General features: G+C 33.1%; 1 protein-coding gene across 2 annotated transcripts; it reads left to right on the forward strand.

Moving 5' to 3' along the window:
* The first annotated feature begins 579 nt into the window (after positions 1-579).
* LOC105341323 (ATP-binding cassette sub-family D member 3) lies at positions 580-16,723 on the forward strand. Of its 2 annotated transcripts, none has more exons than XM_066067326.1 (27): positions 580-719; positions 2,484-2,520; positions 2,617-2,666; positions 7,101-7,152; positions 7,325-7,413; positions 7,657-7,726; positions 7,947-7,973; positions 8,136-8,206; positions 9,110-9,233; positions 9,360-9,416; positions 9,618-9,670; positions 9,763-9,852; positions 11,241-11,310; positions 11,469-11,538; positions 11,740-11,837; positions 13,198-13,289; positions 13,496-13,587; positions 13,693-13,766; positions 13,855-13,914; positions 14,100-14,177; positions 14,364-14,429; positions 14,537-14,650; positions 14,909-14,959; positions 15,147-15,191; positions 15,289-15,393; positions 15,583-15,639; positions 16,144-16,723. In XM_066067326.1, the coding sequence occupies exons 1-27, from the start codon at positions 613-615 to the stop codon at positions 16,219-16,221; spliced, it is 1,977 nt and encodes a 658-aa protein (XP_065923398.1). In that variant the 5' UTR covers positions 580-612; the 3' UTR covers positions 16,222-16,723. The 2 variants fall into 2 exon arrangements, with proteins under 2 accessions (XP_065923398.1, XP_011446082.3); XM_011447780.4 differs by having other exon boundaries at positions 13,693-13,762; positions 13,851-13,914.
* The last annotated feature ends 4,414 nt before the right edge of the window (positions 16,724-21,137 follow it).

Genomic DNA, 21,137 nt, shown 5'->3' on the forward strand with positions numbered 1-21,137 from the left:
CTGATTAAATTATCACAAAAGTTGGACATGAAAAAGTACCGGTAGATTATATTAAATGATTTTATGGATTACATTATTAGAATATAAATTTTCTGTTATGGAAAGCTTAGAAGCATCATACCTTGTCATTTGATTGATTATGCAGTCTTGTGGGCGTCAATTAATTAACTTAATAGTAGGCCACCAAAACATGCATGATTTCATGGCGAATCTGTCATTGTTCGTGGTTTTATCATAATAGTATTAATTTTGAACATTGAATTGCAGGATCAATTCATTTTAACATATAATAGGATATACGTCCCTGATTCATCATAGGGTGTCATGATTTGCCCATTTAATAATACAATATAGGTCATTAATCAAATACAATGTAGTACAGTATTTATCATTTTCATAATCAAATCTTTCAAATGATCTGTAATAAGTGAACTATTTTACTTCATTTTTTTAAATGTCTAGTTAATGAGTACCGACAAGTAAACTCCGTGTTGAAATAGAAACATTTCTATATATAATACAATGTATTGCATTTGCAAATAATTTGATTCCGGAATGCTGAACTGCAACCGTAAACGTTTTCATGAATAGAATCGCCCAAGGCAAACAAATATGGCCGCTTACAGTAAGTTGACGGCAAGAAATTCAGCCGTCGCAACGGCAGCCCTAGCGGCGTCATACTTTGCCTATAGAAATTATTTGGCGAAGAAAAAGAAGAGGTAGGATAATTTGATTTGAGTTACTATATTTCCATTCAAGTTTGATCAGTCCTTTCAGTCATGAAAGATACACGCAACCGGAGTCTAAAGGTTACATTTTATACCTGTCAAGGTTCAAATTGTGGGACAACTGTCTACAAAAACTGTTAGTTCTATATGAAGTATTTTTCGTGCGTTGACTTTTTGAATAGATTTCCATTAACCTTTACTCAATATCAAACTCTTGGGTTGTAGATGTCAAGTTTCTGCTTCCAATTTTCCATCAGTTTTTGCTTAATATTTCGACAATCATTATAAATAGTAGATGTAGCCGGTGTTTTATTAAGGAAAACAAGTCCGGTTGTGGGTTATCTCACTTTATTGCCTGACCCCAGGACTATATTATATATGGGATCAGCCCTACAATAATCAACATAAATATTAATATACATTATGACAAACAATAATTTCATTTGCATGCTAACATGTATTTGTTATATAAGTAAAACACACAGTCCCACAGTCTCTAACATTGGTAATAAAATAATTACGTTTATGTTATTGAACTTGATAATTTAAAATGATATCAGCAACTTTATACTCAGTTACTTGCTATAATTGGCTATAAAATAGTACTCTAGAATTACATATAATATTAATGTAATAATGTGCATATCTAAGGATATCGTACCGATTTATGGAATCGAGCTGAATCTAATCTAACTATATCTGGGCAATGTAGCTGTCACATATACCTGGAACAGTGCCGTATTTCAATTAAAAAGTACATGAAATATTAGAGCATAGAATACAGCGTTACAAGTAAACTTCAACATTACGTTTTCATTATTTATAAAGTAAAATTATCAGAATACTAAATTAATATATACGTCTGGCAGACTATAAAAATATTCATTCATTCACTCATTCAAAAGAGGAAATATTAGTAGGAGATAAAAACTACTTACTGTGCGTTCTGTATGTAACTATTTATATGTTCGTAGTGGCTAGAATATGCTCTGCCTACGCCCTGAGCCGTAACTGGTCTGGTCACTCTCAGAACCTGTTAACTGGTTTTTATAAAATGCACGACCCGCCAAAGTGGCTAGGCCAATCAAATACCTTGATATTTTTACATACAACTGTCTCGTCGATCAGGTCGTTTAGTTATTAATAGTAACATGCAATAGAAGAAGATGAATATAGTATGAAATGATGATTTGATGAAAACAACATGAACATGAACACATATTTTATTTTATTTAAACACACATATTGATCTTTTTATTTAATAAACAAATACACGCAAAATCAACACTACCACATAGATACCTTTAAGGACAATGTGATTAACTGTGTAACATCAACAAGAGTCGAAAGTTTTGCTTAGTTGTTTCAAATTTAAAGTTCTTTCACATGTACGAAAAGATATTTCTAGATTGGTAAAATTAATACCAGATAAATGCTATATATTAGGAAATTAGGTTGATAAGTCAAAAACACGAGTCTGCACATTGTAAATTGCAAAATTTGAGCATGTACTGAACTGTAAGCTGTAGTTAATTTTTAAAAGCTATTATCCAAATGGATATTTTTTATAGTTATTTATCTCTCGTCTTCTCTTTATCTCTCCCCCCCCCCCCCCCCCCCCAACACACACAATTTCTTCACACACTCAGTAAGCAATAAACCTAAACACTTTTTTAGAAAATGCATTATACAGTTTGTACACTTTATACGGCTATTGCTTATACATCCTGTCTCTACAATCTTATCTTATTGCAGAACTCCCAAAGAAGAAATCAAAGTAGTGATACATGAGGTATTGTTATTCAATATTAAAAACAGCAAAAAGTGTTAAAACTAATAACACAGAAGAAATTTGTGGTTGATAATTTGAATGCTCTGTTTATTTCAGGCTGGGGCTTCCAAGAAGGAGCGAGCTGCTGTAGACTCGGTTTTCTTTAAGTATGGTTTACTTATTTCCAAATTTTATGCCATGTTTAATCTTTATAAAATTATGTGTGTGATGGGTTTTCATACTTATCAATTCTTACGGATACCTGAATAGGTTTCAGGTCAAATGATCAGGTTATATATATACAATAGATCCGCATGGTGGCAGGTGTTAGGTAAAATAGCAGATGAAATGAAATGCGGTGATTTTGGGCTGACAGTTAGTTGTTAATGTATGTGTTTTCATGTTAACTCTGTAATACTTGTTGTTTTTATTCATTTAGCACTTATTATGATAAGCACTTCTTCTATATTCAGATGAATGAAGTGATTGAGAATATAATGAAATCTTCAATTGAATTCTAATTAGAGCCATTTTAACAAGACCTTGGACTTTCAGTAGGATGTAACAATCTATTTCTTGCATCAAAACAAGTTAATAATGACGCTGGTTTCAAGCGAAATATACACCAATTGTGTAGTCTTTGCTCAAAAGCCAGACAAATCCTGTTGATTTCAAAGAGCCATGGTTGAGTGGCCAATGAAATAGACAGGCCTACGTCACATTGCAGTTTGACTCAACTACCTAAAGTCCAAGCTCTTGTTAAAATGGTTCTACCTGTAATCTAATGTTGACCAGTCAGCCTATCCAGGTGTCCACATTTAAGGCGTGATATTGTTTGAAGTACATGTATGATTACCAGGATGCTAGCAATGGGGAAAAAACACATTATTTTCGAGGTCAAGGTCATCATAAAAATTTTTCAAATTCCTGGTCTTAAATCCTTGTAGGCAAGATATGTGATAAAAGTGATGATGCATGATCATATTTTGTTACACCATGTGCAATAGGAAGAACCATTTGTAAAATTCTCAATTTAAAGCTCAAGGTTGTACCAACCTGGAAATTCTTGGTTAAATGATAAATGCAAGATTGGTGTTTATATCTTTTTCTAATAAATGAAGTTTATTAAAGTTTTGATAAGGCAGGACCTGAAAGAGTATGATTTTTATTCAGTAAGACAAATCTCAAAAACATTATCTTACAATGTGAACAGCTGCAGTGAGTGACATTAAAGTGTATCAGAAAAGATAATCTGGGATGGAATGTATGTATCACAACTGTGAACAGCTTTGAGATGGATTTATGCAGGAAAAAGAAAGGCATCTGTAGAGTCTGTATTTTCTAATCTAGGAATCAATTGACAATATTAGACAACCTGGGGTATAACTTATAAAGATTTAGAAGGACATTGTGGCTCAAATGGCCTCTTAATATACATGTTATTGGAATTTAAACAACAGAATAATGAACCTAGGTTTACATATAAGAAGAAAAATGCTGAGAAAATTTACTTTGAGTTTACCAAGTATTGGGACAATAGCTATTATTTTAGAGGGTCATTTTTAGCTCACCGAGACGAAGTCAGGGGGAGCTTATGCTATACCCTCGGCGTCGGTGTCGGCATCGGCGTCCGGACCTGGTTAAAGTTTTTGTTGCAGGTCCTGTTTCTAAGCTATTACTTGTCCTATCTTCACCAAACTTGCATGGATGATGCATCTGGACCTACTTATGGACTTGAAAGACTTGGATGCTGAATCTTAGTCCTAAATTTCAGATGCTGGAGGAGGTTAAGGTTGTTGGACCAGGTTAAAGTTTTTGTTGCAGGCGCCCTTTGATAGCAATATCTAAGTTACTGCAGGTCCGTACTTCACCAAACTTGCATGGATGGTGTGTCTTATGATACTGATGCACCAGACAGGCTTGCGTGCTGAATCTGAGCTATTGGTTTCGGATGCTGGAGGAGGTTAAGGTTTTTGGAGCAGGTTAAAGTTTTTGTTGCAGGTGCCCTTTGATAGCAATATCTAAGTTACTGCTGGTCCGTACTTCACCAAACTTGCATGGATGGGGTGTCTTATGATACTGATGCACCAGGCAGGCTTGGGTGCTGAATCTGAGCTTAAGGTTACAGATGCTGAAGGAGGTTAAGGTTTTTAGAGCTGGTTAAAGTTTTTGTTGCAGGTGCCCTCTGATGATTATATCTCAGTTACTACTTGTCCTAACTTCACCAAACTTCCATGGATGGTGCGTCTTATGATACTGATGCACCTGACAGGCTTGAATGCTGAATCTGAGCCATAGGTTTCGGATGCTGGAGGAGGTTAAGGTTTTTAGAGCTGGTTAAAGTATTTGAAACAGGTGCCCTCTGATGATTATATCTTAGTTATTACTTGTCCTAACTTCACCAAACTTCCATGGATGGCGCGTCTTATGATACTGATGCACCTGACAGGCTTGAATGCTGAGTCTGAGCCATAGGTTTCGGATGCTGGATATGGTTAAGTTTTTTGGAACAGGTCACATGTTTAATAGATGAAAGCTTGCATAGTTGAATTAACTATAATTATTATAAATGAAACGTAGAGGTTGCTTAAGATGCAGAGCCTGATCTCCATTATCAAGGATGCTAATGAAATTTCCTACCTCACTCAAACCAGCTCGAAAGATAGATGTGTTTGTTGATAAATGATATAACATGATTCCTATGATATAGTATTGTATGGTATGAAACATTATTGTTTAATATGATACAATATGATATCATATGTAATATAATAAAAAGTTATATGATACGATATGATATTGTATCAATTTTTTTGATATTTTATGTTATGATATTGTATCATGATATCGTTATTTGTTTTCCCTTGGACTGAAATGTCACATTTTCATTGGTTTAAACATAGCACGTGATTGCCTCATATATCTCTATATTTGTTCTGTGAGAAATAATATTAGGCAATATGGCCGTCATTGGTGGACGCTTTGCTTACTCATTTCGACATTTCATAGTATTTCATAGTATTTTATACATAAACTGCATGCCGTAAGTTCTTAAAGTATTTGGAGTAGTTGCCCTTTGAAATTCTTTAAAATTAGAGTAGTTGCCCTTAGAATATTGACGTCACATTGTTTTGTCTGGAGCAGAACAAAATGGCAGCGTCGAAATTTGCTCAAATCTCTGCAGAGGAAAGAGAGAAAACATTTAAAATTGAATTGCAACAAAACATTGTAAGTAAACATGGGTGAAGCAAAGATTTTGAAAGAGTATTTGAAAGGTGAGATTGAAAATTTTGAAGAGTTTAAATGAGTTAAATTGGACAAGATGTAAGGCATCTTGTACATGGCTTTGCGTAGATCATCGTTATTTGTGTATAAATATGTCGCTTGATAGTCCTCGAGAAAACAAAACACTTATTAGGTTAGTTACTGACTCACTACGGAAATATATTGGGTTGATCAATCTCATAGAAGGCTCGGCTTCGCCTCGCCATCTATGATATTGATCAACCCAATATATTTCCGTAGTGAGTCAGTAACTAACCTAATAAGTAATAGTATAGTATTGTAAATTATGATACAATATTGTTTTGTATTATTAATTTATTATTTTATCACATGATACTATTACATAAGATATTGCAAAATATGATATTGTATCCTATGATACAATATTGTATATTCTATAATATTGTATCATACGATATTGTATAATAAAATTATATGATATTAGTTTCTGTAATATAGAATTATATCACATGTATAATATGATACTGTAATATTATATAATATCGTATCATACGATATTGTATAATATGATATTGGTTTACTATATGATATATTATCACATCATATGAAATTGTATTGTATGATATTGTAAAATATATAATTGTATCATATGATACAATATGTATAATATAATATTGTATTATATAATAATTTACTTTTAATTATCACATAATATTGTATCATTTGATATGATACAATGTTATGTGATAATAATATTGTATCATATGATATAATATCATATTATGTATCAAAAATGATACAGTATCATACAATATCATACTATATTATACAATCTAATATCATATGTTTCAATGTTATGATGTATTATGTAATATGATATTGTAATATAATACTATATTGTTTGATATATTATGATATTGTATTATTTGATCAAATACAATAACTTATATCACAAAACAATGTCATATCATACCTTACAATATCATATCTCATCATTGTTTATTATGGTATTTTATTGTATTATATGATATATGTATCATAAATGTTGTAAATATGATAGGATGCAATATTAAATTTTATATTATTGTATTGATTAACATATGAACATATGATTATCATACAATTTTTTAACAGATGATATATGATATTGTGTCAAAACAGAATCCATGAATATCGAAGATCATAAAGTATGATTTTCATTTAATATGATAAAGGTGGTCTCATAAGTCTCATAAGGGTGATGTCTCGTCTCGGTGAGCTTTGTAATCTGTGATTACCTATGTTTTATTATGCAATGCTAATATGGTATCATTTTTGTTTATGATAAAATCACATCTATTTAATTCTAATTCCAGGAGATTACTCAGAATCTTGAAAATTCTTGTACCTGGTTGGTTTGTGGCAGAGGTAAGTGAAGCACAAACTGTTGGTGTTGTGTAAAACATTAAACTAGATATACTAGTAGCTTTGTTTGATGCCTGACTCTGACTTTGTGTATAATTGACAATGTATATCATTGTGTCAATGTGACTTTGTGTATGTAATTGACAATGTAAATCATTGTGTCAATGTTTATCAGACATGGTACCTGTTACTGGTAGCCGCCTCGCTGATCAGCAGAACGTACGCCGATGTATGGATGATTCAGAACGGAACAGCCATAGAAAGGTGGGTAGTACCGAAAATCAGCCACTTGCAAGGCTGTATTGAGTATTTAGTATTGAGCGATAACTGCCTAACACTTCAGTTTTAAAGTTTATTTTGTTTTCTTTATTACAAGTTTTTTATCTGCACTTAAAGTGGAGGGGGGGGGGGGGCTTCTCCTAAGTTATTTATTATTTTTATTTAAAAAATTTTAATTGATGTTTTAGGGTATTGCTAATTGAGGTATGTTACAATTTCTAATTACAGTGCAATCATTGGAAGAAATATGTCATTATTTAAAGTCCATTTATTCAAGTTCATCTATGCAATGCCAGCAGTAAGTATAGATATATATGTAAAACTTGATGCGTTTTCATGTACATATTTTGCTATAGCATCATGTACAGTACATGTTTATATGCATAAACAGTGTGCATAGGCCATCATGCACTGTACATATTAGATTCTTGAATTTTTGTTATTTATGCTCAGTCGGACAGTTTTATGCACTAATTAAGTGTAAATTTGTTCTGATATTTACAATTTTTTCATTACAGATCTCTATTATAAACAACTGCTTGAAGGTATGTATTTATTATTGTTTATACACTGCTTATCTGCTATATAACATAATGAAAGACCGCCAAATTGGTTGTAAAGCAATGTGATTTAATAATGCTTGCTAATATTTCCCAGTGTAGCTAACTTTATGTTCAAACTATTAAAGCCAAAGTTTATTTTTTTAGTATGGATTAAATGAACTGAAACTTCGATTCCGTATTCGTCTGACAAAGCACCTGTATGACAGATATCTGAGGTATGTGTTACTCTCCACTGTACATGTGGAGATATCTGAGGTACTGTAAACGTACTACATTTGGCTGTGTATTCTATTTAGCGCTTTTGGCGGAATGCGGCTTCCGCTAAATCAAGAACGTCGCTAAATGCCATGCAGATATGTATAAGAATAGTCACATTGAGGAATATGCTAATTCAAATCCATGCCAACTTGTTCAAAAACTAATTTCCGCCAAATATCATACACGCCAAATATAATACGTTTACAGTATTGTGTTACTCTCCATTGTACATGTGGAGATATCTGAGGTATGTGTTACTCTCCACTGTACATGTGGAGATATCTGAAATATGTGTTACTCTCCACTGTACTTGTGGAGATATCTGAAATATGTGTTACTCTCCACTGTACATGTGGAGATATCTGAGGTATGTGTTACTCTCCACTTTACATGTGGAGATATCTGAGGTATGTGTTACTCTCCACTGTACATGTGGAGATATCTGAGGTATGTGTTACTCTCCACTGTACATGTGGAGATATCTAAGGTATGTGTTACTCTCCACTGTACATGTGGAGATATCTGAGGTATGTGTTACTCTCCACTGTACATGTGGAGATATCTGAGGTATGTGTTACTCTCCACTGTTCATGTATCAAATTGCTTCTAACTGGAGCATGATGAAATCTGTTCAAAATGTCTTCATTTCAATTTTAATACAATGACAGCTAATTACCTCATTTACGTAATTTACAGGGGATTTACTTACTACAAGATGAGTAACCTAGATAACATGTGTTACTCTCCACTGTTCATGTATCAAATTGCTTCTAACTGGAGCATGATGAAATCTGTTCAAAATGTCTTCATTTCAATTTTAATACAATGACAGCTAATTACCTCATTTACGTAATTTACAGGGGATTTACTTACTACAAGATGAGTAACCTAGATAACCGTATTGCCAATGCTGACCAGCTGTTGACACAAGACGTCGACAAATTCTGTGACTGTGTGGCAGAGCTCTACTCCAATCTAAGCAAGGTGACTGGTCAGCTACCATCTCTATCACTTGTCTATCTGTCTGTTCATCTGTCTATCTTTCCATCTGCCTGCCTGTTACATACACTGCATCATATATTATAACATGTATCATTATTGTACTTTCAGCCCTTGTTAGATGTGGTCCTGTACACAGCCAAATTGACAGGTAGCATCGGGGCCCAGGTGAGTCTCCATCCTCGTGTTACTGAATCTGTGTAATGTGTCACACATAGAAAGCATGACTCAATTTTGTGTTTAATTGATTTTTTTACATATTTGAGTGAACATGCAGCTTTTCACTGATAAAGAGAATCAAGATTCATTTAATAGAAAAAAATGCCCCTGTGTATACATAAGTCTGCACAAGTCTAATTTATTTTCTAGGGACCAGCCATTATGCTTGGTTATCTGGTTGTGTCTGGTTTGATCCTCACTCGGTAAGTACATGTAAATGAGGATATGCGAATGTCTTATTGTTTCGTATAATGGCTATTTTAATAAATGTTACACTCGTGCATATTAATTGTAGAGTTAGGCGACCAATTGGAAGGCTGACGGTCCGGGAACAGAAATTGGAGGGAGAGTATCGCTATGTGAACTCGAGACTCATCACTAACAGGTCAGTGGGCCTTTTAGTCCCCTCCTATCATTTAATATTGTTTAGCGTTATAGTAAAATCTCTGATACAGCGAGGTATTGTGGAGTCCCCAGTCAAATTCTAAACAAATCCATGTAAAATGTTGCAGTTATAATGAATTTGGTCTTAACAAATTTAGGCATATACCAAACTGATTTTTAGCCCCTTAGAGGTGAAAAATACCAAAATTTACATTTTTTATAAGGAATTGTTTTAAATTGTTAAAAGTTAGCAAAACTTATTGAAATAATTGTTAAATGAATTTATTTTCACACACATGTATCTTTGTCAATGTTTTAAGTTTCCTATAGATTTATTTTTATTTAATGTCTAAATAAATGTCACAGGATTAATTATTTTAGTTAATTGTTCATCATATTTGCTCTAATTTATTTCAACATTTCATGTTTCCATTTCCCATTGTTCATTTGTTTACATTCACGCCACTTTATTCATTCATACAATCATTCATAGTATGATAGTAGTACGAGAGTTCACGTGGTTACGTTTGGTGGGTGGATCAGTGAATGAATGGGTGTGTTAGACTGGTTTTTCGGGTTTGAGTGAGTGAGTGTGCATGTCCGTTTATATAATCTAATTTTTAGCACGAACTTTGAGATTTAATATTACAAAGCAAGACAGACGGTTGATGACTCGGCTTCATAGCTTGTCAACCCGACTATTATCAATCAGTTCATATTGCTGTTAAACTTAGTGAGTTATTTTAATCAAATATATGTTATTTAAATATTATTTAACTAAAGATAAATTTAATGAGAGAATGTAGAGAATGAGAGTGTTTTAGTAATATTATAATTGTATATGACCAAATATCACCTGTGGAAACCATTTATTCGATTATATTCAAATTCAACAGTAAATTCAGCACTGTTCAGCATTTTTTCCACAAGAAGGCCTTAGAGTTCTGTTTCCCAATGTAGCTAGGAAAATATTATATATCAGCTACCCCATGACATAAACATGAATGGAGGTCATGAGGAAGGAAACTGGTACATGTATATAACAACATCGCTATGCTTATTATCATGAATTTGTTTTATGGTTAAAACGAATTACAGTTATGAAGAAGTAAACCACAGGGGCATCGTATCCGCTCTACACTCTATGATATATATGTTATTATATATATGTCTTAGAGTGTAGAGCCGATACAATGCCCCTGTGAGTAAACCCAATGGTCCCTAAGAGTACACAGTTGTAGAATTTTACTCTAATTACTGGTACATACTATACACGTACCTGTATAGTGTATAAGATTTTATGATCTTTTATGCAGAGGTCTTCTTTACACCACACTCAGTAAAAACATACTATCATACCGATAATCAGTTTTCTTTATTTCTGTGCAGTGAAGAAATTGCGTTTTACCAGGGAAATCGACGAGAACAAACCATTATACTTGCAACATTCGATAAACTTGTGAGTTTTGTTGAAATTTATGAAACTGTACAACACAATGATTAAATCTTTGTCAAAGTACATGCACTAACATTTCCTTATGAATTTTGATATGAACTTCTTTAATGTTTTTGAGCTTTACAAGAAAATTTAGACACAGATTTAATTCCTGTTTGTAGGTTTCACATTTGAAAGACTTCATCTTTTTCCGGATGCAAATGGGTTTTGTAGACAATATCATTGCCAAATGTAAGTACCTGGTACACTGTATCATCATATTGAATTTGTTGTGAAAAATATCTCTTACTAGTCTTATTGTCCCATTGCTAAACTTATTGCTAAGGGGGTACTGTTATGGCATCTCTTGCATTGTGTTTTTTAACCAGTCGATTACTTTTGTTGAGTTTCACTTCTAACAAAGCATCTGTTTTTGAAATTTGTTTATTCCAGATATTGCCACTGTGTTTGGGTATCTAGTGGTCAGTCGACCTTTCCTGAACCTGGCTCATCCCCGCCATCTCAACAGTTCACACAGTGAGAGGCTCGAGGTCTGTATTACCTCCCTTTATCAGTTATGGTATTAATACATGTAAATTTCATATAGAATGCTTAAACGTGATTCATGAGTAACTGAATACCGGTAGTATTGCTTGAGTAATTAGGGCCCCGCAAGGATTAGGGCCCCGCAAGGATTTGCGGGTGCCCTATAGTAATCACTCTGTCCGTCCGTCCTTCTGTCCGTCCGTCTGTCACTCTTCTGTCCACAAATTTCCTGTTTTTTTCTAATAACTTTTTTTATGGTTGCCCAATCAAGTTCATATTTGGTATGGTAGTTCAGTAGGCAGAAATACATATTTTGATGCTAAGTTTGGTTCTCTATGTCTTCTGGTTTAGAGCTGGGGTGATGGGGTAGATTCCTAACTATGCATAAGATGAATGGGCAAAGAGAGATAACTGCTGAGAATGAATGGGCAAAGAGAGATAACTGCTGAGAATGTTACCATTGTATACATGGAAGGCTGTGCAATATTTGTCCTTTGGGATTAATTAACCTTCCACAGGAAGAAAATCCTAAGCTTTATCTTTATCTGTCACATTGAGATTAATTACTGCACTGCCTGTGTCTGCAAATGAACTTTGTTTTGAAGTTAAGGTCAATTTTGAATGATGTGTAGTATTGTGTACATTCTTTGAAATATGGATTCAAAATATAATATTCATATTTTATTTTGGTTAAAATACCAAACACAATGATTTATGATAATTTATTGAATAGAGGCAAAGCCTAGGTATCATTGCATTGGTATCAATTCTTTGTTTTTTTAACAAATTTTATTTCATCCCATGTTAACCCACTTTATACCATGGATATGACTCATTGCATATTTTTTTGATATTCCACAGTTGTGACTTTACAATGGGATTTGCCTAGGCATAATGAAGTAAAATAATGTAGAGTTTTATAAACAGTGTAAACATTGATTGCGGTGTATAAAACATGGGATAAATAGAATCTCATATGATTTGTAGTATAATATGATTTTTATCCAACTTGTGTGTTTTATCCCCTCACTAAGGCTCAAGAAAAAAACACTTTAATTGTTGAATGAAAATCATATCCAACTACAAATCACGAGATCCTATATATTCCAGTTCTTTACATCTTCTGCCGGGCATTTATTTTTCATCATTGTTAATATAAAGAGGATGGAATTCAAAGTTTTTTTCACTTCTCTTTATTAATTGGCATAGCGGGGCCCTTCCTGACTGGTCAGTTTTCTAGTTACTGGTATAATTAACAAATTTATGCATGAATGAATAAGTTTCACAATAGATTACAGTATAAGACATTTTGAAACACTATACAGTGTGCTCCTTTGATATTGTTTGATTTGTTTCACCTTGTAGGACTACTACAAAAGTGGACGAATGTTGGTGAGGATGGCTGAGGCGATTGGTCGGATTGTGTTGGCAGGGAGGGAGATGACTCGATTGGCCGGGTAAGTCTAGAGCTTACTTCATCTGAAGTACCATACTTCATAATATCTTTTTTAAAATGTAAAGTCTATATACATGTTGAAAAGTATGTCAGTACATGTATTAAATCAAATTGAAATAGTTAGAAAGGTATTTTCAAGCTGTTTATCAATGTTTTTGATTCTGAGCTTTGTTTATCATTGACATTTTGTTTATGATGTATTTTTAGGTTCACTGCACGTATAACAGAACTCATCAAGGTGCTAGATGACATCAGTCAGGGACATTACGAGAGAACTATGGTGTCAGACCAGAATGGAGGTCAGTACAGAGCACTCTGTCACAAGTCGGAAGTTAGGACAGGAGTTCTGATATGTATTGTTTGATGACTTTACCTAATTTGTTGTACTGGTGATATGTTACTAGGTAAAGAGAAGACTTCCAGTAATCTAAAACCCGGTGATGGAAAGATAATCATCCAAGATCACATCATCAGGTTTGTTCTTCAGTATCAATTGGATGAAATGTACTCACAAAGACAACTAATTGTGTGTTATATTGGATTGACTATCTTTTTTTTCCAGATTCGATAAAGTGCCATTAGTGACCCCTAATGGAGATGTTTTACTGCAAGAAATGAGTTTTGAGGTGAATTGAAATTCTAGATTCATTTATTATTTTTTTCTCTGTAAGTTTTTGACTGTACATGCATTAATTAAAGGTATCAACAGGTATGTCTTTTATTCTATTTACATCTAGTTTATAAAATTTATTACCAAAGATATACATTCTCTTTCAAAATAAGAGATTTCAATTGTTCTTCCCTATTTTAGGTGAAATCAGGTGAAAATGTTTTAGTCTGTGGACCAAATGGATGCGGGAAAAGCTCTCTATTCCGTGTCTTAGGAGAAGTAAGTACATTTTTTCTTCTTTTTTTCATTTTTCTTTTTTTTTAAATGTTATTGTAAAATTATTTTTTCTCAGAAAATTTTACATATATCATGAAATTTTTCTTGCATTGCAGCTATGGCCACTTTTTGTTTTTCCTCAGAATATTTAATGTTACACAATATCATAACATTCTTCTTACATTGCAGTTATGGCCACTTTTTGGAGGAACTATGACAAAGCCAGAGAAAGGAAAGCTGTTCTATGTCCCACAGGTAACAGTGATTTTCTCATACAATAATTTGCACTTACACGTTCCCGTGTTGTCATATGTGTTGAGAAGAATACAAGGAGTCTGACAGTTAAACCTGGTTTATTTTAGCGACCCTATATGACGGTAGGAACTCTACGAGATCAGGTCATTTACCCAGACTCACACGAGGAGCAAATCAAAAAGGGAACCAAAGACTCGGACTTACTGGACATTCTCAGCAAGGTCTGACAACTCCTGAGAACTCAGTTTTAGTCAACTATTTTTATACATGTACATGCATATTGTTGAAATGTCTTTAGTTATTTTTCTGTACTAAGAAGACCAAAAGCTATGGGCTTATTTGATCTTGAATTTATTTTTGTCATACATTAACTACACATTTAAAGCAGACATTGTGCAGATTCTGTTACATGTATATGTTATATTTACTTCAATTACTCTGTGGGATTTGTACTTCATGTGTGTGAATTTTATACCCAGGTCCAGTTGGAGTACATCCTAGAGAGAGAAGGAGGATGGGACTCTGTTCAGGTAAACAAAATGTCAACTTTAGTTTTACTGTATTATATCATTTACCAAGAAAAGGGAAAGAATGGTCAACGTTACACTGAACTATAAGGATTAAAGGCCGAGACTAATAAACTTAGAGAATGACAACACAACATACACAGCCTTAGATGTGATATTGATATTTTAACCAGTGTTTGTGATTTTTCAGGATTGGATGGATGTTCTGAGTGGTGGGGAAAAACAACGAATTGCTGTAAGTAAAATCCTCTAACACAGAAAGGTCACTTAATGATGAGCATTATTCACAGTGCGTGCATTTATTAAAACTGCCTCATGTTTGTACATTACAGATGGCCCGTCTGTTTTATCATCGGCCTCAGTTTGCCATTTTGGATGAGTGTACGAGTGCAGTTAGTGTGGATGTTGAGGGATATATGTACCAGTATTGTAAAGAGGTAAACAACAATGGCTACCAGTTTGCACTATCTGTTAAGTATCTGTGTATTGAACCAATTTAAAGCACCTGCAGAGACATTTACATATATCTGTCTGTTACAAGTTTGCAGATTTTGCAAAGTCTCCCTGTGAATTTGAAAAATTCTATTACCGGTATACACCAAGACCCATCAATTTTGTTTTTGTAGGTTGGCATAACTCTGTTCACTGTGTCTCACAGGAAGTCACTATGGAAACATCACGAGGTTTGTGTTGTGTTAATTTCTACAAGGTCTGCTAGGATACATTACTCTCCCATACATTATCAACCTGATCCTGTTTATACATTCAACTTCCATTACTTGGGTCAAATTTTGTAAACCTTCACATAGAATTGAAGCTTTTTGGGGGCAAATTAATAAGTGTGTTAGGTGTATTGCCAATTAAATTATGTACATGACATCATTACATCAGTTCATGAAAATATTGATATCATGATAAGCTGGTACAGAAAGTAGCCACTGTGACATCAAGATCTTTTGACTTATGGTCAGACCCCACTTATCTTCCATTATTTTCTAATTTTTCCTATCTGTAATGTGAAGATTTGCACTGTGTAATTCAAAAATTATATTTTCATGTTGTATGATATTTTTCTATTTTGATATTATAGTTTTTAAACTGAGGATCATTGCATGTGTCCTTAATAATCAAAACCCTTCGTCAGCTGTCGGGCCTATCCATTCATTTTATCCTAATTCTGTTTTTAGTACTACCTGAAGATGGATGGGCGTGGGACTTATGAGTTTGGTGATATTACCTCAGATACCACAGAATTCGGATCTTGATGTTTCTCGCCAGCTGTGATATAAACAGACAATTCTCTTGTTTTATTAAACATTATAAACAAACCAGTGCATGTATTGTGAAACAATTTACCGGGTATACATGATTTATAATATACCGGTATTATGTTTTAATATGATTTGATTTTGAGGTTTTAGCACAAGATGTTTATAAAAACATACATATAATCATAAGTCACAAATTCATAAATTGATAATTAAATGTATTCCATCATTGAGTATATGGATACAATGTTTGTAAATTCTTTTTGAATCTGTGATTGAGAACTCTTGTCTATCATGTTCAGTTTTGTTTTTATACAAAATACAAGTTTATAAAGATATATCTTTCTTTTAAGAATTAAATCTTTTTAACAATAAATTTTCAGTAATTTTCATAATATCTACTGGTTTTGCATAATTATATAATTAATTTATCATGTACATGTATGTCTGACCAGATTTGTTTTGACTTGGTTATGAATAAATTACCTTAAACCATAAATGATATGAAATGAATTGATGTTGGTGGTTCAAAAATAGGTATAGCATGTCTTAAAAACTTTTACAAATGATATATTTGGCCATTAACTAACAATAATTAGTAAGGAAAAAAATTCAATTATTTCTATAGCTTTAAAAATTGATCATTATACTACTCTTCTTCTTAAGGAGCTAAAATACTCTTAAAAAAGTGGGGGGGGGGGGGGGCATGTCTATTGAGTGCTCTTTAGCAATTTCCAGTTTTGCACCTTAAATTTTTAGCTCACCTGAGCTTTTCTGCTCAAAATTTGTCCGTTGTCTGTTGTCGTTGTTGTTGTAAACCTTTCACATTTTCATCTTCTTCTCTAGAACCACTGGCGAGATTTCAACCAAACTTGGCACAAACCATCACTGGGTGAAGGGAATTCAAATGAAGGGTCACACTCTCTTTAAAGGGGAGATAATTTAGAATTATTGAAAATTTGTTGGTATTTATAAAAAATCTTCTCAAAAAGTATTAGACCTGGGAAGCTGTAACTTGTATGGAAACATCCTCAGGCAGTGTAGATTCAAATTTGTTCAAATTTTGGTCCCTGGGGGTAGGTTGGGGCCACAATGGGGGATAAATTTTTACATTGGAATTTTTTTTAGCAAGATCTACTGTACTTAGTTGTCAAGATATTTTGATTTAGATACTGTAAAGCTTATTTGATCAGAGTTGAGGCAATTGCTGCTCAGGTGAGCATTGTGGCCCCTGGGCCTCTTGTTCAATGCTCAGATAAAACCAAATAAATGTTTTGTTGTTGTTTGGGGGGGGGGGGGGGGGTTATAAAAAACTGATTAAAAGATGTAAGATTATAAATTTGAAGGTTGAATGGATGCAATATATTTGAAAAGTATTCAACCATATTGTAATCACTGGGTATTGGAGAGTGGCCACATGGGTATCAGCTATCTAGATAAATTTGGCTTTCTTGCTCTCATCAGCTTCATGGCCCCATGATGTTGACTCCAAGGGAATATCCCCAACAATTTTTTGTAACATTACAATAACTTCAGATAGTAAGAATTAAAAGACATTCTGTGTGCAGAAGTCAAAAAGGGTAAAATGTGTACACTTGTTCTATGAATTTGATATAACTTTTATATGTGATTGAATGGTTAATGCCAGCTAGATATTTGGAACAACATTCTTCAGTCTGCTATACTTTATGTTTTTTAGCCAAAAAAGACCACATTTTTAACAGTTTTATTTCTTTATTAGAAAACATTTAAAAGACTTCAATACAGTGATACATATATACATACTTCTTGGTAAATTAATCTTTGTACAAAATAACACCAAACTTTATATTCATTAGAAATGCACCAAAAAAAACAGACAATACAATCACATGGAAAAACATTGATAATATATTACATGTAGTCCATACATTCTGTGTTAATAAGAAAAGTTTCAACAAACATCACAGCCTCCTTGTAGGTTACCATGGTTACTCTAGTTAAGTGGAGCCCTATCAATCCATCAGCCCACACTGAGACATGCATTACAACTATAACCATGTCCTAATCCATCAGAAAAGCAAATTGCCTACTTTTCCACAAGTAAAATTACATGTGTTTAAGGTGTGTGTACAAGGGCCCGGCATCTATTCAGTAATGCCACATCTGTAGCTATGATACAATGCTGCAAATTCACACAAAGCCGACCAAATAAGAGGAACGGTTAGCTAAAGAAAGGCACCTGTTTGTTGATTATTTTGACAGATGTACAACTTGGATAAAAATGGAGGTTATGACAGTCATGTGCACTTCACTTTACAAATTTCACCTGAAGTATATGTACACTGATACCACTGCTACAAACATCCGCATATGTAGATGAAAACTGCAAATGTTGAAATATATGTATGAAGCAAAATTCTTAATTTAAAATGACTGAAGGTCCTATATAAAGATGCACTAATTAAACTACCGGGTAAGATTCTTTTTTTGTCCGATTCTTTTTTTGTCTGAGAGAACAAATAGAGAGACTAAAGGCTCAAAGCTCATCTCCTTTTAGAATATCTAAATATTGATTATTTACTGGCAATATCCAGTTTATCAAGCAGAAATACAACATCCATTCCAAACAATCCTGAAGTTTAACCTTCAAGTTTTATGCTCTAACTTATTGAGATTGACTAAAAATACTTTTTAAAAAACCCAAAACAAACAATTGGAGGCAACAAATCAATTACTGGTATTTAAACATCTTATTCATTGCAACAGCAGCCATTCTCTTGTGCTGAGGGTTAATAACATTCTAAAAAAAAACCTGACATTGCTTTCACTGTTTAAAAGCTATTGAGTGCTCATACAAAATTTTTACATGTGTAGATATTATGACATAAAATATCTTTCATACAATTAATTCTCGGTAAATATTTCAAGTCTTTATGTACATGGATAACAAAACAAAAAAAACCTTTAATATTATAATTCATTGTTCTAAGAAGGATTAAAAAAATAAACTGCATCAAACAAACCAAAAAAAATATAGTCAACAATCTACAAAATATAGAAAGGGGAAGCACTCATAGTGTAGAAATTATTTATAGCACTAATTCAAACAATTAACAAGCACTAAACTGCACCATGCTGAATGGTATCAAAAATGTGAAGAAGTGTTAAAAAAATGTATGTTAGTTCTGTGTTCCTTAAATGTGTATATAATTAAGCTGACATGTACAGGATAGATACAAAATCACCTTGCATCGGATGCACAATCTACACTGCCATCCTCTCTAACCATGTTGTGATGGATATCTTAATATCAGTATAGAAGCTGAGTATAACACATGAGAATTCTAGTTCCCTATACCTACTTAGATGGAAGAGATGAAAGAAAGGGGTTAACAAATACCAGTAGATGCCATCCAAAAGGAAAAAAACCTGGGATATCCAAGAAATCAATCAATGTAAATCATAAAGAAACTGAATTGAAACATGAATAGGTAACAAATTCACAGTATTCCAGATGACAATGCTTAGAGATACCAAAGTTAACTTACAAAAATAGACACATTGAGTTCAAATTAAAAAAAAACAGATGTAAAAAAAAAAAAAAAAAAAAAGCCCACAATTTTTATGTAGCATCCCAGCAAACTTCTGGTTTTGAGAGATTTTTGTTGGTCTCTGTGTTGCTGGTTGAAATCTTACTTAGAAAAGAAACCTCTCAAAATCTCATTATATCAATAGTTCTAATCTTAATCACAGTGAACACTTTAGTTTTGACCTTGATAACAAAAAGATGTTTCAATTGTACAGCAATAATGCTGTAACTATTTAAATACACAGTAAGAATATCTAACCTTTTATGGACAACAGATCGCTTGCATCCAATATTATTTTTTTTTAATTTTAAGAAGTTCAAAATACAACTGAAAAGAGTTTTTTAAATAATACTAGGCTCAAGAACTCCCTCACATGTAAAATTATCTTTGAAACATGTATGGTTAAAAAAAGACACCATTTTTCTCTTTTTCATGAAAAATATACTTGATAAAAGTGATGAAAGAATTATTACAGACACTTAATGGCAGGTATGTAATATGCATTTTACAATGAAATTGAATAATGACAAAATACTAGTGAAAATTTGCAAAGGGCGTGATTGAGGATGTCTTTTTTCAAATATGTAATTAATTTGAAAACACAATCTGTTTTGTGCTGTTAAATGATTGTATAATTACAATTTTTACGTATGTCACAGACACACGGTCATTCAAAAGAAGAACTTTCATGATTTGTCATGGTGCAAGACACACAACAATCACTTTGTATAGAGATACTCTGAAAGATGAAGCTGTGAACCAAACCCCTTGCCCACAGACCAAACACTCCAATTCTAATGCACAATTTAAATATTCATGATTAATTCATTATTAAAAAAAAAAATATCGTGTTGACAATGAGATTGAAATTCATTGCCTGCAGTGTTAAATCTATGGGGAAGAAACCTGGTTCACAGATAGATAGAGAGACAAGGCAACCATGACACAAAACACGGCTGCAGGAGGAATGTGACCAAATCAAAACATCAGTATCTTAAATTAACCATCTCTGATCCTCAGCGATGTTCGATAACTCTAAAATATCCCGAATTTTTTTATTCGTACCATAAATCTGCCTTTTATATAGACAAATTTAATTAGTCTTGAAGTGTTAATACACATGTATTACATTAATTAAGCTATTCAGCAAACTGCTTGGCTTAGTGGCTCCACGGAGTCCTACTACATGTACCTAGTGGTCACTGTGGTGAAAGGGCTCAAGCCACCGATGCAACTTTTTTTTCTAATTTGATCTCAACTTGTATGCGTTATTTATTCCATTATACAGGTATGTATTGTGACCACAATTGCAATAACTTTGTAAAATGCATGGTTACCATC

This window comes from Magallana gigas, chromosome 7 (genome assembly GCF_963853765.1).
Source record: "Magallana gigas chromosome 7, xbMagGiga1.1, whole genome shotgun sequence".
Lineage (NCBI taxonomy): Eukaryota > Metazoa > Mollusca > Bivalvia > Ostreida > Ostreidae > Magallana > Magallana gigas.

Bases quoted from the DNA above. Each gene is read 5' to 3' on its own strand.
- LOC105341323 (XM_066067326.1), top strand. From the start codon at position 613: ATGGCCGCTTACAGTAAGTTGACGGCAAGAAATTCAGCCGTCGCAACG. The intron at 7,153-7,324 runs GTAAGTGAAGCA...AATGTTTATCAG, and splicing joins CTGGTTGGTTTGTGGCAGAG to ACATGGTACCTGTTACTGGT. The intron at 9,853-11,240 runs GTCAGTGGGCCT...ATTTCTGTGCAG, and splicing joins TCGAGACTCATCACTAACAG to TGAAGAAATTGCGTTTTACC.